General features: G+C 49.2%; 1 protein-coding gene across 2 annotated transcripts; it reads right to left on the reverse strand.

Annotated features, from left to right (window-relative positions):
- Window positions 1-1,980: 1,980 nt before the first annotated feature.
- Window positions 1,981-20,570, reverse strand: MYO1A (myosin IA). 2 transcript variants are annotated; one of them, XM_043564526.1, is made up of 27 exons: window positions 20,401-20,568; window positions 20,158-20,273; window positions 19,801-19,895; window positions 19,504-19,608; window positions 19,259-19,305; window positions 19,060-19,123; window positions 18,756-18,854; window positions 16,356-16,459; window positions 16,094-16,241; window positions 15,372-15,490; window positions 15,207-15,293; window positions 13,361-13,426; window positions 13,105-13,209; window positions 11,069-11,131; window positions 10,672-10,872; window positions 10,278-10,504; window positions 9,739-9,939; window positions 9,385-9,478; window positions 8,745-8,894; window positions 8,364-8,432; window positions 7,885-7,959; window positions 4,508-4,642; window positions 3,701-3,807; window positions 3,199-3,331; window positions 2,930-3,082; window positions 2,625-2,752; window positions 1,981-2,329 (listed from the first exon to the last, which is right to left on the reverse strand). In XM_043564526.1, exons 1-27 carry the CDS (start codon window positions 20,512-20,514, stop codon window positions 2,206-2,208), a joined length of 3,129 nt encoding a protein of 1,042 aa, XP_043420461.1. In that variant the 5' UTR covers window positions 20,515-20,568; the 3' UTR covers window positions 1,981-2,205. The 2 variants fall into 2 exon arrangements, with proteins under 2 accessions (XP_043420461.1, XP_043420460.1); XM_043564525.1 differs by having other exon boundaries at window positions 19,504-19,895; window positions 20,401-20,570.
- Between the last annotated feature and the right edge of the window lie 4,412 nt (window positions 20,571-24,982).

Genomic DNA, 24,982 nt, shown 5'->3' on the forward strand with positions numbered 1-24,982 from the left:
GGAGGGAAGGGCCAGGGCTGGAGGTGACACTGGGTGGAGATACTAGAAAAGAATGGAAGGATGGCAACCCGTGCATCCTGCAGAGTCCCGCAGGCAGGAGCCAGATGGGAGCCAGCCCTCAGAGCGAGGACTGGAAGAGCCCCTCATAGCCTACAGAGGAAATGAGCTGAGCCAGGAGGACCTAGCTCGAGCTGGTATGAGCTGACGTGCTAAAATGGCTCCTCATGGGGGTTAGGGGGCTCCAGGGTGGCTTGTGCCCCTCAGAAAAACAACCCAGACTTTGAGAATGCTGGGCTGGCTGAGCAGGGAGGCAGCAGAACCTCAGCCTCTCCCGTCAGGATGGAGCCCTGTAAAGCACCATGGCACAGGTGGGGCAACCAAGCCCCGTCCTCAAACTAGCACATGACTGATGGAGGGGGGACAGGAGGGAGACCAGGACTTGAGCCCTCCCCCCCATCCCATCCCCTCCCCAGTCCAGAGAGCTGACAGTGCCTTCAGCCCTGGGGAAGGAAAAGCAGGATGGGGAGCAGCAGCTGCATATTCTCCTGAAATTGCTTCTGAAAATGACCAGACACTTCACTGGGAAAGTGACGACAATTTGGGCCCTGGGAGCAGGAGATGAGGCAGAGAGCGGGGGCGGTCAGGCTCTGATAACCAGCCCCCTCTTGCCAGACAGGATCTCCTCCGCCGGTTCTGAGAAGTCAAGGATGGGGGGAGCTGTGGGGGGTGACGGAAGGCTGACGGGAGCCTGAGCTACCCTCACTCAGGGCACAGCCCCCCATCCGTCAGGGAAGAACTGACTCCCTGGGCCCTCTCCCAGCCCAGAGCAGGGTGTGCCAGAACACGGGCTTGTGCTCAGAGAGCAAGACTGATCTGCAGGCAAGAGGAGAAGTTAATCAGGTCTCCCGCCGGCATGATTACCTGGGGCCGTGAGCTGCCTGCCGATGGAAAGCCAGTGGAAGCACCGAGGTGGAGGGAAACCCCAGCCTCGAGGCACAGTGAGCTCAGTGGTGGAGACAGGGAAGAGGCAAGGAAGGTAGGGATCGTGAAAGGAGGGAGAGACATCCAGAGACAGGAACAAAGGCAGCCATTTGTAAGCTCTCACAGAGCACATATCTACGTTTTACTGCAAACATAGGAGCTCCTTGTTCCCTTAAGGTAGAGACCGGGATGGGTGAGGCTGAGACAACACAGTCTATGAGGAAACAGATATAAAGGGAGAGGGGAGATATTTAAAGCATTATACAAAATATTATGTATTAATATTAGAGTCCACAGAAATGGGGACAACGAGATGGTGTGAGACAGTTGAAAATCGAAAAAGAAAATAATGGTGATGACACAGGGAAAATAAATGAAGACAAGGGGGAGAGGGTCAGTCATAGGGGTGGGGGAGTCTGGGTCAGGGAGCCTCCCCCTGTCAAATGCCACCAGCTGCAGGCCCCAGCTGTGGGACAGTGATTAGCAAGATAACTGTTGGCAGGAGCAGCCTGGCATCTCTGGTGTATGGAAAGGAAGGGGGTGTTGGGGGGGCAGATGTGACAAAGCCCAGCAATGAGCTTGGGGATGGAGGGGGCAATGGAGCTCCTGGGTGCAGGGGACGCTGCATTACCCAGCTTCTTCAGCTCACGTGAGCCCTCCAGCCCGGGGCCTCTTTTTAGGCTAAATCTCCAAAGGATCCTAGTTTCCGCCAAGACAGGGATCCTCACTTCTTCCCTCCAGGGACACACTTAATGAATCAGCCCACTGGCCACCTGCGACCTGAGCCCCATCGCTGGCTGCCCCACCCCCACCCCAGTGTCTCCAAACCGCCAGAGCTCAGCCGGTCAAGGAGCCCGGAGACAATTTCCCTTCTTTTCCATTCTTATTATCTGCATTTGCTGGCTCCAAGGAACCTGAGGAGGAGAAAGGGGGTGGGGTAGCCGAAGTACAAGCACTGTGAAGGTGGGTGATCAGGGACTCACCCACACTGAGCGAATATTTGGGAAGTCACTTGTTTTATTAGTGGGCAAAGCAGCTGAGGGTGGGAGGATAAGTTCTAAGGGAGAGAGGCCCAGAAGAGTTTGGGAGAAGAAAGGTCCTCTTCAAGGGTTCCTCAATCTCTGAGCCCCACACCACGATCAGATCCTCCTGCAAACATGGGTGGGTGGGGTTGGCACGGGTCCAGAGAAGCTGCTGTCTCTGCATCAGGCCCCCACCTCTTCACTATACAGTCACTTCCAGGCAACGGCTCCCTTTCTTCTTGCATTTTAGCTTGCCGTTCCTATCACCCTCAGGGCCCTGGATGACCTTGACAGCCACACTACTCTCCTTGAACCTCACTGAGAACCTGGAGGGGAAACAGACAGAGGGGTAAAGCTGGTACCCTCATCCTCTCATCTCTACTCCCATATTTTCATGATGGTTTCCATTCTCCTTCTTAAAGGAAGTACATCTCTCCTCCCCTCGTGTCAGAAGACTCAGGGCCCCAGAGAACCTGAGTGGGGAGACTAAGAAACACCTCCAAACCTTGCCTTGACAGAATATGCTTCACTTTCTGACTACATGAATTTTCCCGGTCACAATGACCAACAGCTTGGTCATCTGCCCCCAGGCTGGCCCTCACCCCCAGCTCATGGCCTTACTTCTCAGTCACGGAGATTAGAAGCTGCCTCTGTGTGGCATCCAGCACAGCCTGGTACATTTTGGTTAGCAGTTCAATCACATGTTCGCTGACCAGCAGGAAGTCCCCCCTGGAGCCCACTGATGATATCTTAGGAAGGGGGAAAAAGTGGGGAAGGGATTCATTTTTCCCTCTGCAGGAGCAGCCTGAGAGGCACTGAAGGCCCAGAGTGAGAGGTCTGGTCCTCATCACCTCCAGCCCACCCCAGCCCCGTGATGCCCACCACCTTCTCCAACATGAGGTACTGCACCCACAGAGCTCTGATACCTCATTCAGATGCAAGCTGAAAAGCCCATCCTTGAAGCTGGTGACTGACACCTCAGCCACACTATCTAGTCCAATGACGGTTTTGGTCTGGGACTTCTTGGTGTCTATGAGAATCACATGCCCCTTGGTCAAGAGAAGAATTCGAGAGGAAGTCTAAGGACAGAAAAGGAAAATGTGAGGAAAGGTGAAGATTAACCCCACCCTTCCAACTACCAGTCCCAAGGCTCTGGATCAGGCCATGGGCAGAAGTCCAGGGTGCAGGCATTCACCTTGCCATTGCCACGATTGACCTTCTTCACAGTGTCTGCCATCAGAACAGGCCCTTCCTCCCCGCCCTTCAGCTTCTGCAGCTTGGGGTTCCCTTGCAGCCCAAGGTAGTCACCGCAGAATGGAATGGGGACACTGAGGACACACAGGAGGTATGTGGTGGAGACAAGTTCCTCACCACTGACCCCCAAGGCCCTGAGCCTCCCCACAGTGAGTTCCCATATCCCTTCCCCCATGCTCCACCATATCCTCTATCTCAGCATGGTCCAGGACCAACATCAGCATCCCCTGAGAACTTGTTAGAAAGGCAAATTATTGGGCCCCAGCCCCAGATCTGCTGAATCAGAAACTCTGGGCAGGGGGTGGTGCAGCAATCTGGGTGTTATCAAGCCTGCCAAGTGGTGCTGATGCACACTAGTTTGGGGACCACTGCCCTATCCCACCTGGGGGATCCTGTCTTTGCTCTGGATGAAACTGACTGTGCAGGGTCTGCGGGGCCCTCACCTCTGGGGGTAGGAAGCCTTCTTGCCCTTGAACAGTTCGCTGGCACAGAGCTTCTCCTTCAGGATCTCTACCTGCTTTGGGGACAGTCGATCCCGGAATCTCTTGCACTGTGAGAGGGAGGGGCAGGGGCTAAGCTCGTGGAGGCAGAGGGCAGGCCTGGGGTGGGGGTTTGGGAGAACACTGAGAGGTGGAAGGAGGGCAGGGGCTGGAGAAGAGGAGAGACAGGGAATAGAATAGGCTCTAGGCACTTCAGAGAGGGCAGCTGCTGGAGGAGCACTGCCCCCCCTCAAAGGGACTCTGGGAGAGGGGGATGGAAACAATCAAATGTGTCAGCCCCAGGAGGAGGGCTATATGCCAGCACACAGAGCAAGGCCTACTCTAGACAGGTGCTCAGTACATATTTCCTGAATGGAAGCACACTGTGCTGAGTGAAATAAGCCAGATAGAAAAGGACAAATGTATGATTCTACTTCCATGAGGTACCGAGAACAGTCAAATTCACAGAGAAAGTCGATTATAAGTCCCAGGGGCTACAGGAGTGGGGAATGGGGAGTTACTGCTTAATGTGTACAGGATTGCAGTTTGGGCTGATAAAAAAGAAATACAGAGACGGATGGTGGTGACGGCTGCGCAATAGTGTGAACGTGCTTTATGACACCGGACTTACAAATGGTTAAGATGGCCAATTTTGTGATGTATGTTGTTTTCACCATGAAGAAAAAAAGTGGAAGAAGGAGGCAGAAGATGAAAATCAGAGGGAGGAGGAAAAAAAGACAAATGAGAGGAGTCGTGCTGGGCCCCACTCACCTTCCAGCGGTAGAAGAGCTGCTGTAGCTCCTGGTTCGCTGTGTTGAAGCATCTGTAAGGGGCCGCTGGCCACGTTCTGTCCAGGATGTTGGTAGACGGCAAATTGTTCCTCAGCCCCAGCAGGAACTTCTGCGTCTAGATTGGAAGCAGGGGGATTGGGAGTGGACCGATGAGAAGACAGACCTCCCAACAGGCAAACTCTCATCCAGGACCTGCCACCTGAAAGGACGGAGGCCACCCAGAGTAAGAAGCAACAAGTAGAGCAAGGAGTCAGAAGGGAGTCACCTCCTGGATCTCTTGTGGGTCCAGTGTTCACTGGAGGCTGGGCAGTGAGAGCGTGAACAGGAGACTGGGAGGGAGGGACGGAAGGGTTAGTTCCAAGCAGAGACCTGCTGCCCAGGGTAGTGAGGTGAGAGCAACCAAGATGAAAACTGGCCTCAGTATTTTGCTCCTGTGACTTCCTATTGTCTCAGTTCATAGCTGCCTACAGCTGGCTGCCACTGTCTGCATTGGCTATAGGACAGGTACCAAACCTCCCCACCTCCCTGATCGGTCAAGCCCAATGCCTCAACCTGGCATTCAAAGTCTTCTATTTAGGGCCCAATCTCATGCCCCAGTATCCCCTGCATGATCCCAGCACACCTCTCAGGTAGTGTTCCTCATCAAGCCCTCTGCCTAGCCCAGGCATGATCACTCAGTGCCTCAGCCCATCCTGCTCTCAACTCAGCTCTGCCCATCTAGATTCTACCTATCCTTTCAGACACAGCTCGAAGCCCTCCCTGATTCCCTGGGCCAGGGCTGTCTCTCCTTTCTTTGAAGCCCCACAGCACTTTGTCTATACTTCTGTGTTTGTACTACTATTATCTGTGTGGAAATCTTTTCCCTCTTCTAGACAATGAGTCCTTGGGAGTCTGGATCCCAAGCTGAGTTCTTGTTGTTGTTTTTTCCCCTGCCATTCAACAACATTTATTGAGTGTCTGCTCTGTGCCTGGCACTGTTCTCGGTATGGATACACAGCAGTGAACAGAACAAACAAAATCTCTATTCTCACTGAGCTTATATTCTACCGGGGGTAGGGAAGAACCCCACAGCAAACAAACATATATGTAAGGTCAGATAATTATATATGCTATGATGCAAAAAAGCTGGCCCTGAGACCAGAAATGAGCAGTAGCATATCCCAGAAACGAAAAGAAAGTGAGACTGGATTAAATCGAGCAAGAAGAAAGAAGATCAGAGGATTGGTTGGTCAAGTACATTCATGAAGGGCCTTGTAGGCTGAGGTAAGAACACTGGCTTTTATTGGGAGTGAAATGGAATGCCATTAGAGGATTTTAAGGGGAAGAGTGACATAATCTGCCTTACATTCTTTTTTATTTCATATAACTTACTGTCTTATTTTGAAAGTTTTTAAACTTACATAAAAGTTGAAGAAACATTACAGTGAATATCTGCATGCCACATATTCCTTACCTAAATCCACCAACTGATAATGTTAACAATTGGCCATATTTGCAGGCTTTCTAACACATGCACACATGTATACAAATGGGCATAAATAAATACATACACACACTCACACATATATAAATCTTTGCTACCATATCATCCTAAAGTAGGTTAGAGAAGTCATGGCATTTTCCCTAAAACTTAAGCACGCATCTCCCAAGAACCAGGACATTCTCCTACACAAATCATAATTCCACCTCCATACCTAAGAAGACAAACAGTAATTGGATACACTCATCCAACAGCAATGCATGCTCAAATTTCTCCTAATGTCCTTTATAAACTTCTAAAAATGCCCTTTGTAGCTTTGTTCTTATTCTTCCTGTTCCAGGATCGGATCAAGTATCACCCATGGCATCTGTTTAGTCTCCCCCAATCTAGAATAAGGACTCTCCAGTCTTTATATCCCAGGGAACACCCAGCACCCTGTTTGTTTGTGGGGTAGAATTATTGAAGGTATAGAAAATAGCTTGATCTTGAGTACTTCCAAGTTTTGGATTTTTTTTTAAGTTTATTTTTGAGAGAGAGAGAGAGCGAGCAAGTGGGGGAGGAGCAGAAAGAGAGGGAGAGAGAGAGAATTCCAAGCAGGCTTAGCACTGTCAGCATGGAGCCTGATGTGGGGCTCGAACTCACAAACTCTGAGATCGTGACCTAAGCCAAAATCAAGAGTCAGACACTTAACTGACTGAGCCACCCATGCGCCCCCAAGTTTTTGGAATTTTTATGAAAACTTCTTACTAACACATTAAGTTAAAAAAATTAAAATGGGAAAAGGGAGGGTATGCAGTATATTGCTATAATTCTCCAGGAACTATCCAAGCTCTTTGATTCCTCTGCTACAAAGATCTTGCAGGCTTGGTCTAATCACCTCACACCTTGGTTTAAGTCCCCAAGGGGACTTGGTCAGGTCTAGTTTGATTTAATTCAATAAACATTCCTAAGCATTTCCTCCAATCCCTCATGTGCTAACTGATGTCGAAACTCTGAAGGTTTTCTTTTCTTAATTGTTTGTTTTTTCTAGATCTAGAAAGTCTTTCCTTTCCCTATATAGCCCTCCTGCCCCAGTAGGTCTCTAGGGGGAGTGGGGGGACAGTGTGGGGAAGCAGTCTTCAGCAGGCATTAAAACTCTGGGGTCAGATCACCTGGGTGGCTCAGTCAGTTAAGTGTCCGACTTCAGCTCAGGTCATGGTCTCACATTCCATGGGTTTGAGCTCTGCGTTGGGCTCTGTGCTGATAGAGCCTGGAGCCTGCTTCCGATTCTGTGTCTCCCTCTCTCTCTGCCCCTTCCCTGCTTGTGCTCTCTTTCTGTCTCTCGAAAATGATAAATAAAAGTTAAAAAAAAAAAAAAAAGTCCCAAGTCCTCCAGAATTAAGATCTTTCCTGAGATTTCATTGTGGACTTGCTTGCTATAGCTTCAGAAGAGCCGGAAGAAAGATACAATCCCTCCACTTTCACCCCTACCGTAAAATGGATCTCGGAAGGTTGAGTTAGGTAACCCTATGTCCTCACTCTGCTCTTCCATGAGGCTCAGTCTCTTCAAACTGTTGTCAGCCATCCAGCCCGTCTCTTCTCGGGCCTATTCATCATGGACCAGTCAGTGGGTGTGCTGGGACCCCTTCCTGCCCCAAGGTTGCCCACAGTGTCCACTCCTTCCGGAGTGCACTCTGATTCTGCCCCTGGGCCCTGAGGCACCAAAGCCCCATTCCTTCTTACCCTAGGACTTAATAATTAAGTACATGCAGATCAAAGAAACCCTTCCAGGGAAAGCTTTGATCACCTCTTCTCAAACCCCTCATCTTCCTTTTCCAAACCTGACCCTCCCTCCACAACCTCCCCTCCACCTTCCACCCTCAACCCCTACCACTTACTATGCTCTTATAGATGAAATCTGCCAAGGTGAGGGCAGCCCCCGACCGGAAGTATTTTCGATAATCCTTGCGGGCCTAGAAGGGATACATGAGAAAGGAGCCAAAGTAAAGATAGACAGACCTAGAAGATAAGGAGACAGAGGTTCTACTGTTTTCCAACCATACAAAGAGCACAGTTAGATAAAGTGCTGAGACTCTACTGGAGGGAGAGTAAAGGCAGACAAGCTGGCAATGAGGAAGGCACTCAAAGCCAAGTCAGGGACACACCCAGGTGTATACACACATCTCCCCAGTACGCACCCACACTCCCAGACACACACCCAGATGCAGGCATGCCATCACACAGAGGTATGCCCTGGGTGTGGGCAGAACTTGCTTTCTGCTACTCTTTCCTCCCAGCAGCTGGCACAATCCAGGAGAAACCATGTGGGGGAAGAACCCATGTGTGCGGAGGAAACCCCTATCCCCTTCCGCATTACCTTCCACCCTCTCACAAAAGCCTGGATCAGCACCACTGATGCCTTTATCTTCCCATAGCGCTTCCTTTGCTGCAGAAAAACAATAGGCCTGTTAGAAAAAACTCCATCCCCTGAACCACCTCTCCTACTTCCCACTCTCTCCCTCTCTCTTTTTTAAATGTTTATTTATTTTGAGAGACAGAGACGGAGACAGAGAGAGAGAATCCCAAGCAGACTCCACACTGTTAGCACAGAGCCCAACGTAGGGCTTGATCTCACAAACCAGGAGATCATGACTTGAGCCGAAATCAAGAATTGGATGCTTAACTGACTGTGCCACCCAGGCGCCCCCGACTCTTTTATTGGAGTGAAAGGGATGGGACTTTAGGGGGCAACTGATACCATGTTGCCTCGAAACCAGGAGGAAATGAGGATCTGACTCTTGCGCATCAGCTGGTAGTGGGTGCGGCAGCGCCAGCCCCGGTAGATCTTCTGAATGAGCGTGGCCAGCTGCTGCAGTCTCAGGCGCCGCTTCTCTTCCAGGTAGAACAGCTGTGGAGAGGTGGAAGGTGCGGTGGAAAGGCTGGCCTAGGGGAATAGCACTCTCTCCTCCTAGAGCCCAGGTGCCAGGGGCTTCCCAGCCAGTGTTTTATTCATTCCATTGACTTCTTAGTGCATTCATTTATTCGCTCACTCATTATTATTCTGTTAAGTGTTATTCACCTTAACAGAAACCTACTGAATTCTAACTCTGTCAGAGGCACGTGCGAGGTCTGGAAATTTAGACATGAGTGGCACATCACCTTGATCTTCAGGAGTTCTGCTACAGGTAGAGGCACTCAGAGTGGGCCATGCAAGCAGGGTGGGGCAGGAGCCCAAGGATTCAGCTTCCAGGGACAAAGTCCCTGCAGAAAGCAGACTTCCTCACCCACCATCCATCCCAAGTTATAGATGCTCCCCTCCGCCCCAGCCTCTCACTCATGGACCCTCCAACTCTTCTGCCTCCTACCCCAACCAAACACAAGTGCACCCTCCAACTCACACTCTTAGGGCTTCTGATGAAGATCTTCGTCTTCCCAAAGGCCAGCTCCTCTGAGGACAAGCTCAGCTCCCCCAGGACCTTCTCAACTCCCTCCCTAGAGGAGCAGATGGGGAAAGCTACCAAGGGGCATCCCAGAGAAGGATCCTCTTTCACCTTTCCCCAACCTCTTATACCCAGGGAGAGGAGTTCAGGGCTTGAACAGACTTCAGAGCCTCTGCAAAGTGATCAGTTCATTTCCCCAAGTATCCATTCATGGAGTTTTGGCAATTTACATGGCACTGTCTGTTCTCCCCACCACCCAGATGTTCCCTGCACTGCCCTTCCCTGCTCCCCCATCTCCCCCAGGAGTCTTACCTGTCTCCCCCATTCCAGCGAGGCCACGTGCTCCGCCCCAACAATCGGTACCTTTCCAGGAAGGGCCCATACCTCTGGCGGTAGGCATAGCCCGCCCGACGCACCCGCACATTCTCTAGCAGTCCCAGGTACCGAGTCTGGACGGCCACCAGCTCTGACGAGAACTGACCTCGCTGCTGATGCTCATTGGGCTTTATACACCTTGGGGTGGGGGGAGAGGTGCAAGGCACAGGCATGAGGAGCTTCACCTTTGCAAGTGTGAACCATCCTGGTCTCTATAACCCTATTCTGGAGGGTTATTTTCAGAGGAAGTGAACACACTGGCCTTCCCAGCTTCACTCACTATAGCGTGGTTCCTACTAAAGTCTGATGCTCTCCCTGCCACAGGATTCTCAGTTCCTCATTTTTTATGAGGGAAGGGCCTTCTGATACTCTTATTCCAGAGACACCCTCCCCCCAACAATGGACAGGTTCTATAGTGCTGGACCCTGCATCTGCCATCACATATGCTGCATTTCCCCATGTACCCAGCATGTCACCTGATGTAGTTGGGGTTTTTGGAATATAAGTTCTTCATGAGTATGGCCACAGAACTCTTGAATTGGGCTCCAGCAGTTGGGGGGCGCTTGAGAGATGTCTGTGTGGGAACTCCTTCAGGGAACAAGGACTGAAGGAGGGGGTGCTGGGCCTTCCACATGGCCTGGGACAAGTCCCGGAAGAGTAGGTCATTGTTCTTATCAATGAAGCCGTTCACGTTGTAAGTCACCTGTAGAGGAATAGCTATGGGTCTGGAGGGTCCACGACCTTGTCCCAGCACTTGGCACTCCCAATCTCATTGTGAAGTATTCCCAGATCTCATCTCCCCGCAGGTCCTCCCCCATTGCCTTCCACCCATGCCCAGGCCCATTTCTACCCTCCAGCCCTGCATGTCACCTTGCCCGCATAGTGGCAGATTCGAAAGCAGCTGAGGCCCATGGTGTGGTCATACTGGCGCTGGGCATTCTGGGTGACTTTGCTCTCATAGTAACCATGCTTGGAGAAGACCTGGTTCAGCTTCGCTAGGAAGGTGGAGTCACTGACCACCCCAGGCCGTAGGCACTCCTCATCCAGCATGGCCAGGATGCCTTGCTGATTCTGGTCAGGGGAACAAGATCAGCCCAACTTAGACCTGATCCTCCGAGATATCCACATCCTCACTGCTGTCCCTCTGCCCCTTCATCCTTTGCCCACTTCACCATCCTTACCAAGTGGGGCAAGGGGAGGGGGAAGGACAAGGATATTCAGGCAGTCTGCAAGACGAGGTCTCAGAGATAACATAAAGATAACTCACGTGCTCAATGAGGTTACAGATAATGCCATTATCAAAGTAGTCCACCTTTGTCCACGGTATGCCCTGGCAAGAAGAGGCATGACAGGTTACAAGAGCAGGTCCAAGACAAGTCTCCAAAGACCTCACCAGACTCAGGCTCCCTCTCACCCAACCCACAAAGGACTCAGAAAGCCCTATAATTAAGAGGGGTCCTTGGTGTGGCTTCTGTTTAGGTTCCCATCCCTCCAGGTTGATGGAGAATTTGTGGGGTGGGAGACACATGAAAGGACCCAGAGCAGCTGTGAGAGAGGGGGAGATGCTGAAGAGAGCCCTGTAGGTGGTGTGGGGTGAAGATCGGGGTAGGGATTGCCCCACTGTGGTGTGAGGAAGGATCCTTGAGCGTGTGCAAGAGCAAAGGCCACACTGTTCTGGCAACGACCAATAAAACCAAAGCACATGAGTGAATTTCATCAAGCAACAAACCTAACTTGATACATCTTCAAAGACCTACATCAGTGCTTTTCAAACTTGCATGGCAGTCAGCTAGAGGGCTTGTAAAAACAGACTGCTAGGCCCCATCCCCAGGGTTTCTGATTCAGCATGTCTGGGATAGAGCCTAGGAATCTGCCTTTCTAACACCTTTCCAGGGATGCTGCTGGTCCAGGACCACACTTTAAGAACTACTAATCTACCTGATACTTTGGGACTGTATAGTTTTTGTTTTTGTTTTTGTTTTTGTTTTTGTTTTTGTTTTTGTTTTAAGCAAGAATGGTACAGAAGGAGACCCAAAGACAATCGTTCCCCACTTAGGGGTAGCCGCAGACAGGATAGCTTCTGATCCCACCCAAGGGCCAGCCCTCCCAGACTCAGACCATTCCCAGGTGTGGGGGTGTGGCTGGGGAACACTCTCACACCCCCTCACAGATCTTCAGGGAATGTAGAGTGGAATTAAGTAGTTGCCTTCCCATTTCATCCCCAAAATACTTTCCCCAACTAGTTAAATGAAGTATGATATCCTTACAACCCTGTGTAGCTGTAAAGATGCATCTTTATATACAATATGGAAAGATCTCATTAATTGATGAAAGCAAGGGGTAGAGCAGAGCATATTTACTGCCATTTGAAAAAAATTCTGTGGGAAAATAAACTTCTACATTTGCCTGGTTACACATAAAAGACCTCTGAAAAGAGGGCCACTTTAGTTGCCTCTAGATGGTTGGAGAACTAAGAGGCTGGGGATAGGCTGGGAGAGAGCCCTTTCTTTATATGCCTTTTTAAGCTTTTTGAATTTTGAGGCATGGGAATGTATTCTCTAGTTGATCATTTAAAATTTTAAGATAAAAACATGAAAAACAACTTAAAAAAAAACCTTTCCCACACATTGTGACCACATTGTCTGAAATTCTGCTGCAGCAGATTCCCAAGGGCTCACAGGCAGCATCCCTGGCAGCGTTTTGATGAGTGAGACTCTCAGCCATTCACACTTTGGGGGGAATTAGCTCAATCAGATAGCTTTTCTAACACCTAGCCATAGAAAGCAAGCCTTCTTGCTGAACAGGGGAAGGAGTGTGGAAATGTTGAGCCATGGGGAACTTCTGGGGAGGAAGTCTGGGATCAGGGTGCTACATGAGGAGATGGTGACATCAGCCAGGGCCCGAGGAGACAAAGAATTGTGAGGTGTCAGAGAAGAGCACCAAAATGGATGTGGTGGGGTGACAAGCCTGGGAGAAATGTCCCTTCTAAATCAGGCTCACAGTGTGCTGCAGGCCACGCACAGCTGTCACTTCACCCTTGTGAGGACTCCCCCCACACAGCCTTCCATCAGTCTGCCCCTTGCTGGCACGGCCTGGGGTGGGAGCAGGGGACTGGGGGGTGGAGAGCAAAAACTAGGGCTTCTTGGTAATGCTGCACTGTTGAGCAGTGAAAGGGGAACTTTTTGTCCTTTGTGTTCCCATCTGGGCACGAGTGAGAGGAAACCGGGATTGAGGAGAAAGACAGACGTGGCGCGCACACCAGCGTCACTTTGGAGAGGGGCTGTGGGGGAAGGCTCCGCGCACCTCTCTCTTATATTCCTCCTGCTCCTCTTTCAGCGTCATCTCGATGAACACCTGCTGCAGCTTCTCATTGCAGTAGTTGATCACAAACTGCTCAAAGCTATTGTCCTGAAGGAGGGGACCCAGGTTAGAGAGAGAGCAGCTCAGTCCAAGACCCTTCCTCCCTCTCAGCCCCACGCCTCGCAAGCCCCTCCCTTTGAGCCTCCGCACCCGAACCCTAGGGATGCAGGGTGGCTGCGGTTGGGGGAAGCTCTCTCACCTCTAAAATTTCAAAGCCGTAGATATCCAGGACCCCCATTACCTTCTTTTTCTCCCCGCTGCCCACCTGAAGAGGAGGGAAAGATAAATCTGAGGACGGGCCCCCTCTGCACACCAGGCCAGGCCCTTCTGGGGCGGATGTGATTGGAGCAGAGGGCAAACAGAACTCGGGTGAGCTTGACCAGTTGTGATTTTATTCTCCTTCCTCCTCTACACACTAGGGGCCAAGCAGAGGGAGGAGAGGAGGAGGGAGATGTAAGCAGATTCCAGGATGGTGCTCCCAGGGGACGAGGTAGAAAGACTTTAAAATCTTCTGAGGAAAATAACCATCTCGTACATTTGTAGAGCAATTTAGAAAAAATTCTATGTTCTTACTTCATTAAATCTCATGATAACCCTATATGGTGTGATAATTCTCATTTTACAGATGGACAGATCAAATTTCAAAGGGGCTAAGCATTTTTAAATCCCATTTTCCCCTGTTGCCTTTCCATAGTAGCTTCTGAATTGAAGGCATTTTCATGTACAAAATTAAAAAAAATTTTTTTTAATGTTTATTTTTTTTTTGAGAGAGCGAGGCAGACTGCAAGTGGGGGAGGGGCAGAGAAAGAGGGAGTGACAGAATCGGAAGCAGGTTCCAGGCTCTGAGCTGACAGCACAGAGCCTGACGTGGGACTCGAACCCACAAACCGTGAGATCATGAGCTGAGCCTAAGTCGGATGTTTAATCGACTGAGCCACCCAGGCACCCCTCATGCACAAAATTTTTTAAATAATAACTCTATTTTTATCTAATTCACATTCTATAAAATTTACCCTTTAAAGGTATACAATTCAGTGATTTTTCAGTATATTCAAAATGCATATGGAGGTGCCTAGGTGGCTCAATCGGGTAAGTGTCCAACTCTTGGTTTTAGCTCAGGTCATGATCTCACAGTTCATGAGTTCAAGCCCTGCATTAGGCTCTACGCCGACAGCGCAGGCCCTGCTTAAGATTCTCTCTCTCTTCCTCTTTCTCTCTGCTCCTCCCCCACTCTCTCAAAATAAACTTAAAAAAAAAAAAGTGTATGACCATCACCACTACCTAATTCCAGAGCATTTTCATGATCTCCCAAAGAAATCTTGTACTCATACCCATTAGCTGTCATTCCACCTTCCCCTCTCCCTCCACTCCAAGCCCCTGCTAACCATTAATCTACCACCCTCTCCATAGATTTGCCTATTACATTTCATATAAATGGAATCACCTTTTGTGTCTGGCTGCTTCCACTTGAATGTTTTCACGATTTGTCTGTGTTGAGCATGTATCAGTACTTCATTCCTTTTTATGGCCTATTTATTTATTTATATCCCATTGTATGGATATACCACTTTTATTTACCCATTCATCAACTGATGGACATTTGAGTTGTTTCCACTTTTTGGCTATTATGGGTAATGCCTCTATGAACATTTGGGTACAGGTTTTTACGTGAACATCTGTTTTCAATTCTCTTGGATCTATATCTGGAGTGGAATTTCTGGGTTATATGGTAACCATGTCCATAATTTTATCTGATCCTCACTATGAAGGAGGTAGGCATTAGCATCCAATTTTCCAAATCAGGAAACTGAGGCTCAGAATCTCTGTGAAACTAAAAGGCCACACAGCTGGTAAGCAGGGGATCCAGACAGTCAAACTCAAAAACCAGAGATGCTTCCACAACAACACACTATTGGAAGGAACTGTACCTTACCCTTCATCCTTCTTACTCTCTTCATCTCAGAACCCGAAGTATAGGGATGGTGACCGGGACAAGAAAAGTGAGGCAGACAGGAGAGTGTTGGGGGAGGAGAGCAATCTCTCACCTTGATACTCTCATTGATTCGATTCACTATCCAGTTGAAAAGGCGGCTGTAGATGTTCTTAGCCAGAGCATCCCGAGCATACTGAGCCTGTCAGGCAGAGCCAGCTGGTTAGGATGGCAGCCACAGAATAGTCTCAAAATCAGCCCCCTCCCATAAGGCCCTTACCTGGGTGAAGTTCAGTGTAGTGACCACCTCCTCTTTGGCTGTTTTCATGGTCCTTGAGCACAAAGCTTTCTCTATTTCCTCTGAATTCAAACCTATCATTTTCCCAATCTCCTGGACTCCTGGAGTGATGAGGAAATACAACATGGCCTGAAAGAGAGCTATCTCCTAGGGAGGGAGGGCTGAGAAGTGACACTGCTAGGAGACTGGTCTCCCAAGGTCTTGGGGATATCCTTGCAGCCCATCCATAACATGGCCCAAGAGGAAACTCTGGAGAGAGGAGAGGGAGCTGCGGACACTTTAAATGCATTATCTACTTTATTTTATTTTTGAGTAGGCTTCACACCCAAAGTGGAGCCCAACGTGGGGCTTGAACTCACAACTCTGACATCAAGACCTGAGCTGAAATCAAGAGTCAGACACTTAACTGACTGACCCACCCAAGTGCCCTGCATTATCTACTTCAATAGGAGAATCTCCTGAAATTCTTTGCAAAGACTCCACTTAGACTCAGAGATGTGCCAGAACCAAGGTCTAACTTCATAACCTCACTCCAAAATGCCTCACTAGGAATTCTTAATGAGTGTGTTTGGGGTAGAACTCAGGAATGGCTGAGTGGGACTGAATCGGAATGAAGTCAGTTACTCAGCAGATGGTGGACGAACAGAAATTGTAGTAGGAGATTCAGGGAGCGGCTTAGAGGGTACCAGCAGGGCGGTGCAGACCTCTCCCATCACGGATGCCACTTGCTGATGTCCCATTGGCCTGGGACTCATCTGCTAGCTCCACGTTCCCCAGCTTCAGCACCAGGGCCGTCACCTCTAGCACCTGTTGAATCTCTACCTCCGAGAACCCAATCACAGTCATTGCATTCTGGAGGAGATAGCAGAAATGAGAAGTTGAACTGTGGTGCCAGCTCAATGCCTCCCTTCTCAAAGCCAAAGCCTGGGCTCAGGGGGTAGCCTAAGGCCCACCCTGGGCACCCACCTGTACAGACTTGAAGTTGGAGGCATCGTCCATGCCGTCAACTCTAGACACTTTCTGGTTCAGATAGGCATAATGACTTGTGTCCCGCTCGAGCTTCAGGGCCTCTGCAAGGGTCAGTATGAGAATCTGATTCAACATTCAATCTTTTTAAAGTCACCAACTCTAACTATGTGCTTTCATTTTATTTTCACAAACTAGTTATAATGAATTTTGATAGGTTTTTTGTCTATATGCATCATAGGGTATAAACCTCCCTCTAATTCTTATAGGCAACAGAAATTCTACTTTTAAATGACCAGTAAATTGTAGTGGCCTTTCCCATCAAACAAAGCAGGCTTGGATCCCTGTGCTGAATGTGGAAGGCAATGATTTCATGGGGAGTTAGCATTTAATCATGTACTTTATATCCTTTGGCAACTAGAAAACGTTAAAGTGCTTGGGAGGAGGGTTAGTACCCAAGCTCTCAGGAGTCCTCCGGCCTTGACTCTCACAGCCCTTGCCCTAGCTTGGTTTACTCATTTATTCGAAGGAGGCATTTTTGTTTTCGGTTCGTCCCCTGCCTCCTTTGTTTTGGGATCATTAATTCCCATTATAATAGACTAAATTTTCAAGCAGTATTTAGAGTTTGGGTATTCTTAATTGTGGGGGTTTTCCTAACTTTGATGAAAGAAAAGACTCATTCTGCTCTTCTTCCCATCCTCAGGGTTCTCAACAATAAAAACAAACAAGCCAACCCTCCATCCTACTCAGTTCTCAGTGGCTCAGAGAGGAAAGACGGGTGAGCACATATCTCCCACCCACCCAGAGCCTCAACACCTCACCCTAGGCCTGGATTGGCTCATTCATTATTTGTTCAGTAAGCACCAACAAAGTTGCAGGTACTATGTTCCCTAATCCTGACCCCTCTCCTGGAAACTTTCCTTGGACATTGTGGGGCTGAGCCAAAAGGCTCTCTTGTGTTCCCCCATGGTGGATCTCTATCCCAGTCCATAACACATGGGCTAGGTTTTGTTTTTTCTGTCTCTCCCACAAATGAACAACACATTGGGACTGTGTTTTTCATCTTTGTTTTCTGTGTGCCTGCTTGGCATACATAAACTTTTTTCTTTTTAATAAATGAGTCAAGGTTATGATCCAAGCTGTTCACCTGAGATGGGAAGAAGTAGGTTAAGCATGGAGCTTGAGGGATATCAATGACCTGTTATTCAAATGATCTGAGAATCAGGGAAAGTCCCTCAAACTAGAGTTTAATGATAGCTTCCCCTGAGACACAGATTTTGAAAGAGGAACCTGCTAAAGAAAGGTGTCTGGACAAAGAATGAGTCAGAAAGGCCCTGGGATGATGACACCGGGAGGCCCTGTCCAGACTTAGCTTAAGCCAATAGGTAACAGTCAGACAGAATAAGATACTGGTGCCTATGATTCGAACAAATTGAGCACAACCAAGACTACTGAGCTAGGAAGGAATAATGAGACCTGTGGGGGCTCTTGAACCATGGAGATCCCTAGGAGGGGAAAAGAGATAGGCACAAGTCCAGCAGAGAATAACCAGGAACCAAAAGGACAGGTCCTTGGGGGCCATACACCCACACTGCTCACAGCTAGAGGGGGCATTGGGAGGCAAACTCTGGCAGGGCCCGAAGTCCCACCAGACTCTGCAGTGATGCCCACCCAGAACCACCTCAGGCCCATCCAGCACCCAGGGCTCCCCAGGACAAGGCAGAGGTCTCCATGCCTTCTGCTCCTACAGCCACCCACACAGGCCTATTGAACATATCTGTTATCCCTAGAAGACCTTAAGTTCTTCGAGGACAAGAGCCATGTTATCTTATTCAACTCTGCATTGCTAGAGGCTAGCACAATGTTTGATAATAGTAGGTGTTCAAGAGATATTTGATGAATGAATACATGAAACCTCCATCAAGCCATCTAAGAAGAAGAAATCAAGGACAGGGGCTGGGTGAGGCAGATGTAGACCCAGAACAACTTCAACTACTGCTCATCAAAATTTCTTTAACACTTAAATATCCTGTCTGATTTTCTGCTGAGCTAGTGATTAAGTCCCTTAAATTGAAGATAGGAAAGAATGGTAGGTGGAAATAAGTGTCCCATTTCTGAAGCCAGCCTGGGAAAAGAGGAACCCAAGCAGGACAGAGGAATAAGAGCAGGTCAAGAGACAAGAAGGTTTATTCCTAGCAATACAATCCCAGAAAAAAGAGGAGAACACAGAGGTCAGGGGATTGTTTCCAACAATGAGTGGATGAAATTCAGTGTGAGGAATGTAGGAAGGAGCCTGAGGGCTCAGGGAAAGAGGGCTGCAGGGGTGCAGAGGGGCCCAAAGGTTCTAGGGATTAAATGGAGGTTGGGGACCTTCTTCCATGTGTCTGGGCAGGCACGTACCCAGCAGGTGTGCATCTGCTCCGGCCAGTAGCTGATAGAAGATGTGGAAGTTCCTTTCTCCTTCGAGCTGCTTCACCACTCGGGATTTCTCAAGCAGGTCTGGCAGGGAATTAGAAAATAATGTCCTAGAGCTCAGGGAGATTCCACGGCTTCCCTCTAAGCCTGCCCTCTTCGCTGGTGTTCCTACTAGTAGGGAAGCCTCCTGGTAGCCTACTATTCCTTCCTACAGTTTCAAATCACCAGAAAGGGACGCTGTGGGATGGGGAGAAGAGAGAGGTGGTAAGCAGAATGGGGAGACACGTACAGTTTGTGATGACTCCACCAAGGGGCGATCCTTTGAAGTCAAACTCAATATCCATGTATTTTCCCTACAGAGACCAGAGAGAGAAAGAGATTTTGCTTCCTCTTCTTCTTACCACCCCACCCAGGAGGGGTCTGTGCTGCATTCCTCCTTCTAAAGCCCCCACACCCTCTCCTCCCAGGCCAGGGAGATGGTCACTCACAAATCGAGAGGAGTTGTTGTTGCGAATGGTCTTGGCATTGCCAAAAGCTGCAGAGATGAGAGAGAAGGTGAGGTAACTGAGGGAAGAAGAGGGGCTCGAGAGAAGGGGAAGGAAGGACGTCTTCTAGTCATCAGGCCAATCTCAGAGTTTTCAAGCTGAACAAGAACAGGGTAAGAGGGTGTAGGGCTGAGTGTCTCTGGGCCAGCAGGGTGGAGGGTGGAGAGGGCAGAGACTGGGATACTCACCCTCCAGCACCGGGTTTGACTGAAGCAGTTGCTCCTTCACAGAGTTCACCTGCTCCCCTTTCCCACAGACAGCCGCCACATAAGACATCACCAGCTTACTGGCCTCTGTGCAAGAGAAACCTTCACATGGATCCCCACCACTCTCCTTAACTCCTGTCATTCCAGCACCATACCCCTCAGAATCAGAAAAAGTGGGAAGGAATTTCTGGGGTGGGGCAAGACCAGGTCTGGCTCGGAAAGAGATGAGGGGGTGGTTCCAGCAGTGACTGCACAGCCTCCCCAAGCCAGGCACCTCACCAGTCTTGCCAGCTCCGCTCTCGCCCGTTATGAGGATACACTGGTCTCGGTCCCGGTCCCTCAGTGACTGGTATGCCACATTTGCCAAAGCATAGCTTGGGAGGAGGAAGCAGGTGAAGACTGATGTGGGGCTAATCCAAGACACTACCTTCCACTCAATCTCCAGCCTCCAGAGTCATCCACCCTCCTCACTTGGACTAGACTGAGGTAAGTGATAGGCCTAGGAAGGGTCTTCCTGGGGCCAGTGGGGAAGGGGAAGCCGGAGAACTTCCTTCAGGAGAAAGGATCGAGGAAATTAGGGTGTCTCACTGTCAGAAGTTAGGGCCCTATCAGCCTTCCCTCAGTTCCTTTACTTACATATGGGGCTTCAGCTCATAGAAGGTATAGTCCCGGTATTTGGCAATGAACTCTGGACCATAGATGGGCAGCTGCTGGTAGGGATTCATGGAGATCAACACATTCCCAATGTAGGTCTGGAGCCAAAAAAGGTAAAGAGAATGAGCAGCGGTGGGGTTAGGGGAGGCTGAGAGGGGAGAAGGGAGTGGGAGCACATGAACTCTGACCACATACCCAGAGCCGGGGGCACGCATATGCACTCACATAAATCTCCTTGTTTTCATAGCGCAGCTGGAGGTTCTTGAGCAGAGGCTCCTCCTCCAGGGGTTCCAGGAGCACAAGGTCCCCCACCCCCACAGAGTCTTCCATGAGAGTCATGTCCAGAGGTTCTGCTGGTCCTGGGAGTAAGGAGGTCAGTTCGCTGAAGTCTGCTCTGCTTTAGGGGCCAGTAACTGTGTGTGTGTGGGGGGGGGGGGGCAGGGGTGTGTGAGGAGGGCAGAAGGACTTAAAGAGCCTTCTCCAACTCTGGGCCCTAGAGACAATCCTCAACCTAGGGGTCCTCTGGACTAGTCAAAGCTAACTGTGGGAGGCTGCAGAAACTCTCCCCAGCGGGGAGGGGCAGGGGTGGGACAGGACCATCTGCCTTTGACCAGGGTAAGGAAGGCACCCAGCAGGTAGCACCTGGGGAAGCACAGTTGTGCTTGCAGGAGAGAGGGCTGGAGAGGAAAGGTTAACTCTGAAAACTTGCTCGGTCCTGCGCTGAGGCCCTGGCCAGGGTCCAGACTCCCTGACCCTCTGCCCCCAGTTCTCCTTCTCAACTCTCTATCTCTCACAGCTTCTATTTCAGTCACCCAGTCCACCCAGAACCATTGCAAAAGCTCTTCCAAAGATCCCTCTCATTGCCACATCAAGATTCATCTTTTAAATGGGATAAGTTGATGAGTTAGAGGAACAGAGGCAGAAGTTCCTCCATAAAAGATTAGAATACCCTGAAGAGAATAAAAGTTTGGTTTCTCCAACATCAAGTAGCTGTCAGGATCTCTGGATGTATCTATTTTTCTATCTCCAGTTTTTATACCCATTGCTGTAACCTTCCGGCATGGACTTTGCCCCATAGGGACACACCCAGCTTTTTAGCAGCTGGTGGGAGTGGGCAAGGAGGAACAGAGTTATTGTGGGGCTCATCCCCTGCGCAGTGGGCACATGGCAGGTGTAACCGAAGGAGGAAGCCCAGCCCTCCTCAGTCTTGCCTGTGGGACCGAGTAGGTGGGGTGGCCTGGAGCAGGACAGAATTATTAGTACAATGGTCAGGGCTACTCCCTAACAGGAATAAAAGAGCCACATCCTCCTAGTCTCCAGCAATGCTGAACCTGGGCGGGGGAGGGGAGGGAAGCAGGAACTGAAGGTGGGGCAAGAGGGGAACACAGACTGCCTTCAGCCTTCACTATGCCTCCCCCAAGTTCCAGAAAATGAGAGCACTTGTCACTTCCTGGAAGGACACAACTGAGGAAGCAATAAGAATACTGACAGTAGCAATCGCAAACAATCAGGTGCCATGGGCCAGGCAGAGCTCTAAACACTACATATACTAATTCATTTGATGCTTACAAACAGTATCCTCACAAAGTAGAAACTATTACTATTCCACATGCTCCAGATTAAAAAACAGAAGTTAAACTTTTAAGTAACTTGGCAGGCAAGGGTGAGAAACAGAAATAGGGCTGGAAGAAGCCATCTTCTTTGGATTTGGATTTGAGGGGAGTGGGAATGTGATTGGTTGGAGGTGAGAAAGGGAAAAACAAAGCAGCTCCCAGATAGGGCACCCCAAAAGATGCAGAACAGGGACAGGTCAAGGCAAGACTCACCCAACACTGGAACAAACTAGGGTGTAACTTCAGTGTCCCTTGTAAAATGGTGGATGAAATCCCAATTTGACAGGAAGGGGGCATAGGAGTTCCAAGGCACCAAGGGTGGAGAGATGCCTTCGTTATTGGGAGCTGTCCATGGTGTCGGGCAGGCCAGGAAAGAGGTTGCCCTCCTCTTGCCAGTGTCCACTCTTCTGACCTTCCACTGTGCTGCCTCCTCCAGCTCAGGCTCCCTGTGCCAGTCAAGCCAAGAGAGGCCAGAGACGGCTGCTCAGCACAAAGTCCGAGGCTGTTCCTGTTAAGGGTGTGGCTCACTTAACCCTTCACAGGCCTGAAGGCCCAGAGGGAGATGCTCGGTTACATGAGAAAGTCCACTCTAGGTAGGAAAGGGTATCTGGCTGGGCTTAGCTGAGAGGCTCAGGTAGAGTTCTTGCTCCACTGCCCCCAAAATTTGGAAGTAAGAGCAGGAGTGGAATTTATAGCTAAGGAAAAGCTTTCCAAAAAGTCAGGAATTTTGTCAAAAAGGAAGGTAGGCTGGAGTGTCTTCCTAGGAAAGAAACAGTACTTCCCTCAAACCTTCCTATCTCATTGAGAGTCAGAGGGTATTAATGACATTATTTGGAGAACTAAGCAGACAAAATCCCCAAATTCCCTCCCCCCATAAGTCAGCCCCCACAAACAGACCCAAAGACTAAAGTTAGTAATACCACCTGGCATCTGTATAGATGTCAGTTTCATTGACTCCCACCTGTATCATCTCACTGAATCACAACACCCTGTCAGCTAGGCAGTGCAGCTACTCACTCCATTGAAAAGGAAAATTAGAGGCAAATACTGAGGCTCAGAGAGGTTGCACAGACGGTATATGGCAGAACCAGAAACAGAATGCAGCTTCCTGACTCTAAGTCAGCCATAGGTTTCAGCCCAAGTCTTGGTATTTCTGATTTTAATCCTTCTGTGCGAGAAACCTGAATGAGACCCCGAGACGCTGCTTCCTGGGCACAGCTAGAAATAGATGCCTCCAATAGATAAGAAACTTATGCTATCCTATTTTCCAGGGCATCCCCTCACCCACCCAGGAAAATTCCTAAACAACAGGCTCCCTCTGCCCACCATCCTCTCTCCCAGGCATGCACAAAGAGCGAATCGGGTCATTACACACACTTAGCTGAAGATAGACTCGATCCTCCAACTACCGGCCACAGCTGCTTGGTTCAAGGTCCAAACTCTACTGCTCTCGCAGAAGCACTCTGCATACGCCTGCATACGCCTGACCCATCAGCAGCTCCATTATCAACCTGCCCTTACATGATTTATTGATCTACTATATATATCTGAAGGGAGAAAAAAGGCAAGGAAAGGAGAGAGCGAGCAAGCTGAGTGGAAGTGCCATTGGCACACAACCCCATGTACAAATGGAAGCAGTATCTGTGTCAGAGGCAGAAAGGGCTACAGATCCCCTATTTTACATGGAGAAAACAGACCTGGGGTGAGAAGCCACTTTCCCAGGATCACATGACTGCAAACTCGGCAAAGCTGGAACCAGAACCCAGGTCTCCTGTTCTCCAGGCCAGGAATCCGCAGCTGCCTACAGCTTGGGGTTTATCTGTGTGTCCACCCACACACTCATTTACTGAGTGCCTTCTATGTGCTCACACAAGAAAAATGATTCTAAAAAATGAGATGGCAACCTCAGACTGAGAAACAGTGGCATAAACATCACAGCTAGGGCAACGTACCATCCTGGTTTGTCTGGGACCTGGGGTGAGATGTCTGAACACGGGAACTTGGGATACTAAAACTGGGAAGATTCTGGGCAAACTGGGATGAATGGTCACTCTGAATTAATGAGCTACAAGCACACATCCAAGTCAGTGGGGATTTTAAGGTCTGGCAAAGCATTCCTGGGTGGGGAGGGAGGAGGCAGGGAGGATGCAAGACTGTGATCTTCTGATCCCCAGGCAAAACTGAAGTAACTTGAGCTTATTGGTCTTCCTCCACTGTGATTCTGAAACCCCCTTCCTCTTCTCCCCACTAACATTTCTAGTCTGCATAAGGGGCATGAGGGAACTTTGGGCGTGATGGAAATGCTCTTTATCAGACTGTGGTAGTGGTTACACAAGTGTCAATCAACTCCATTTGTCAAAACTGGGCAAAACTTAAAATAAATTTTATTGCATATAAATTATACTTTGAAACAGCTGGCCAAAAAAAAGTAGAAGGAAGAGGAGGAGGAGGAGGAAGAGGAGGAGGAGGAGGAGGAGAAGAAGAGGAGAAGAAGAAACAATTCTAGGGGGGCCTGGGTGGCTCAGTTGGTTAAACATGCGTCTGACTCTTGATCTCACCTTAAGTCATTATCTCATGGTTCATGAGTTCAAGTCCCACATTGGGCTTCTTGCTGGCAGTGTGAAGCCTGCTTGGGATTCTCATTCTCTCTTGCTCTCTCAAAATAAACAAACAAACAAACAAACAATTCTAGATCCTTTAGTGTTGATTTTTAACATAGTTGGGAAGGCAGTAATCTGATTAAACGTAATTCACATGCAGAAGTCCTCCCAAGGATATTCCTTTTTTAAAAATGCCACACAATAAAAATGCAGAAGTTTTCAGATTTGGTGAAGATGCTTGGTGGTAGAGGGTCTTCTTGACTCTCATAAATTATTTGCTGTTAATTAGTAACAATATTGATCAAGTACTCACTGTGTACCAGGCAAGCAAGCTAAGTGTTTCACATCTTTGCTATTCAAAGTGAGGTCCACACCCCACATCGGAATCATGTGGGAGTTTATCAGAAATGCAGAATCTTGGGCCTCAACCCAGACTTACTGAATCAGAAGTCTACATTTTAACAAGCTTCCTAGGTGATTCCTAAGCATGTTCAAGTTTGAGAAGAACGCCTTTACACACTTTACCTTTTTTAAGTTTTATTTAAGTAATCTCCACACCCAATGTGGGGTTCAAACTCATGACCCCGAGATCAA

This window comes from Prionailurus bengalensis, chromosome B4 (assembly GCF_016509475.1).
Source record: "Prionailurus bengalensis isolate Pbe53 chromosome B4, Fcat_Pben_1.1_paternal_pri, whole genome shotgun sequence".
Lineage (NCBI taxonomy): Eukaryota > Metazoa > Chordata > Mammalia > Carnivora > Felidae > Prionailurus > Prionailurus bengalensis.

Bases quoted from the DNA above. Each gene is read 5' to 3' on its own strand.
- MYO1A (XM_043564525.1), bottom strand. From the start codon at position 20,514: ATGACTCTCATGGAAGACTCTGTGGGGGTGGGGGACCTTGTGCTCCTG. The intron at 19,124-19,258 runs GTGAGTGACCAT...TGGTCTCTGTAG, and splicing joins ACAACAACTCCTCTCGATTT to GGAAAATACATGGATATTGA. The intron at 13,210-13,360 runs GTGAGAGAGCTT...CCCCTCCTTCAG, and splicing joins ACGGCTTTGAAATTTTAGAG to GACAATAGCTTTGAGCAGTT.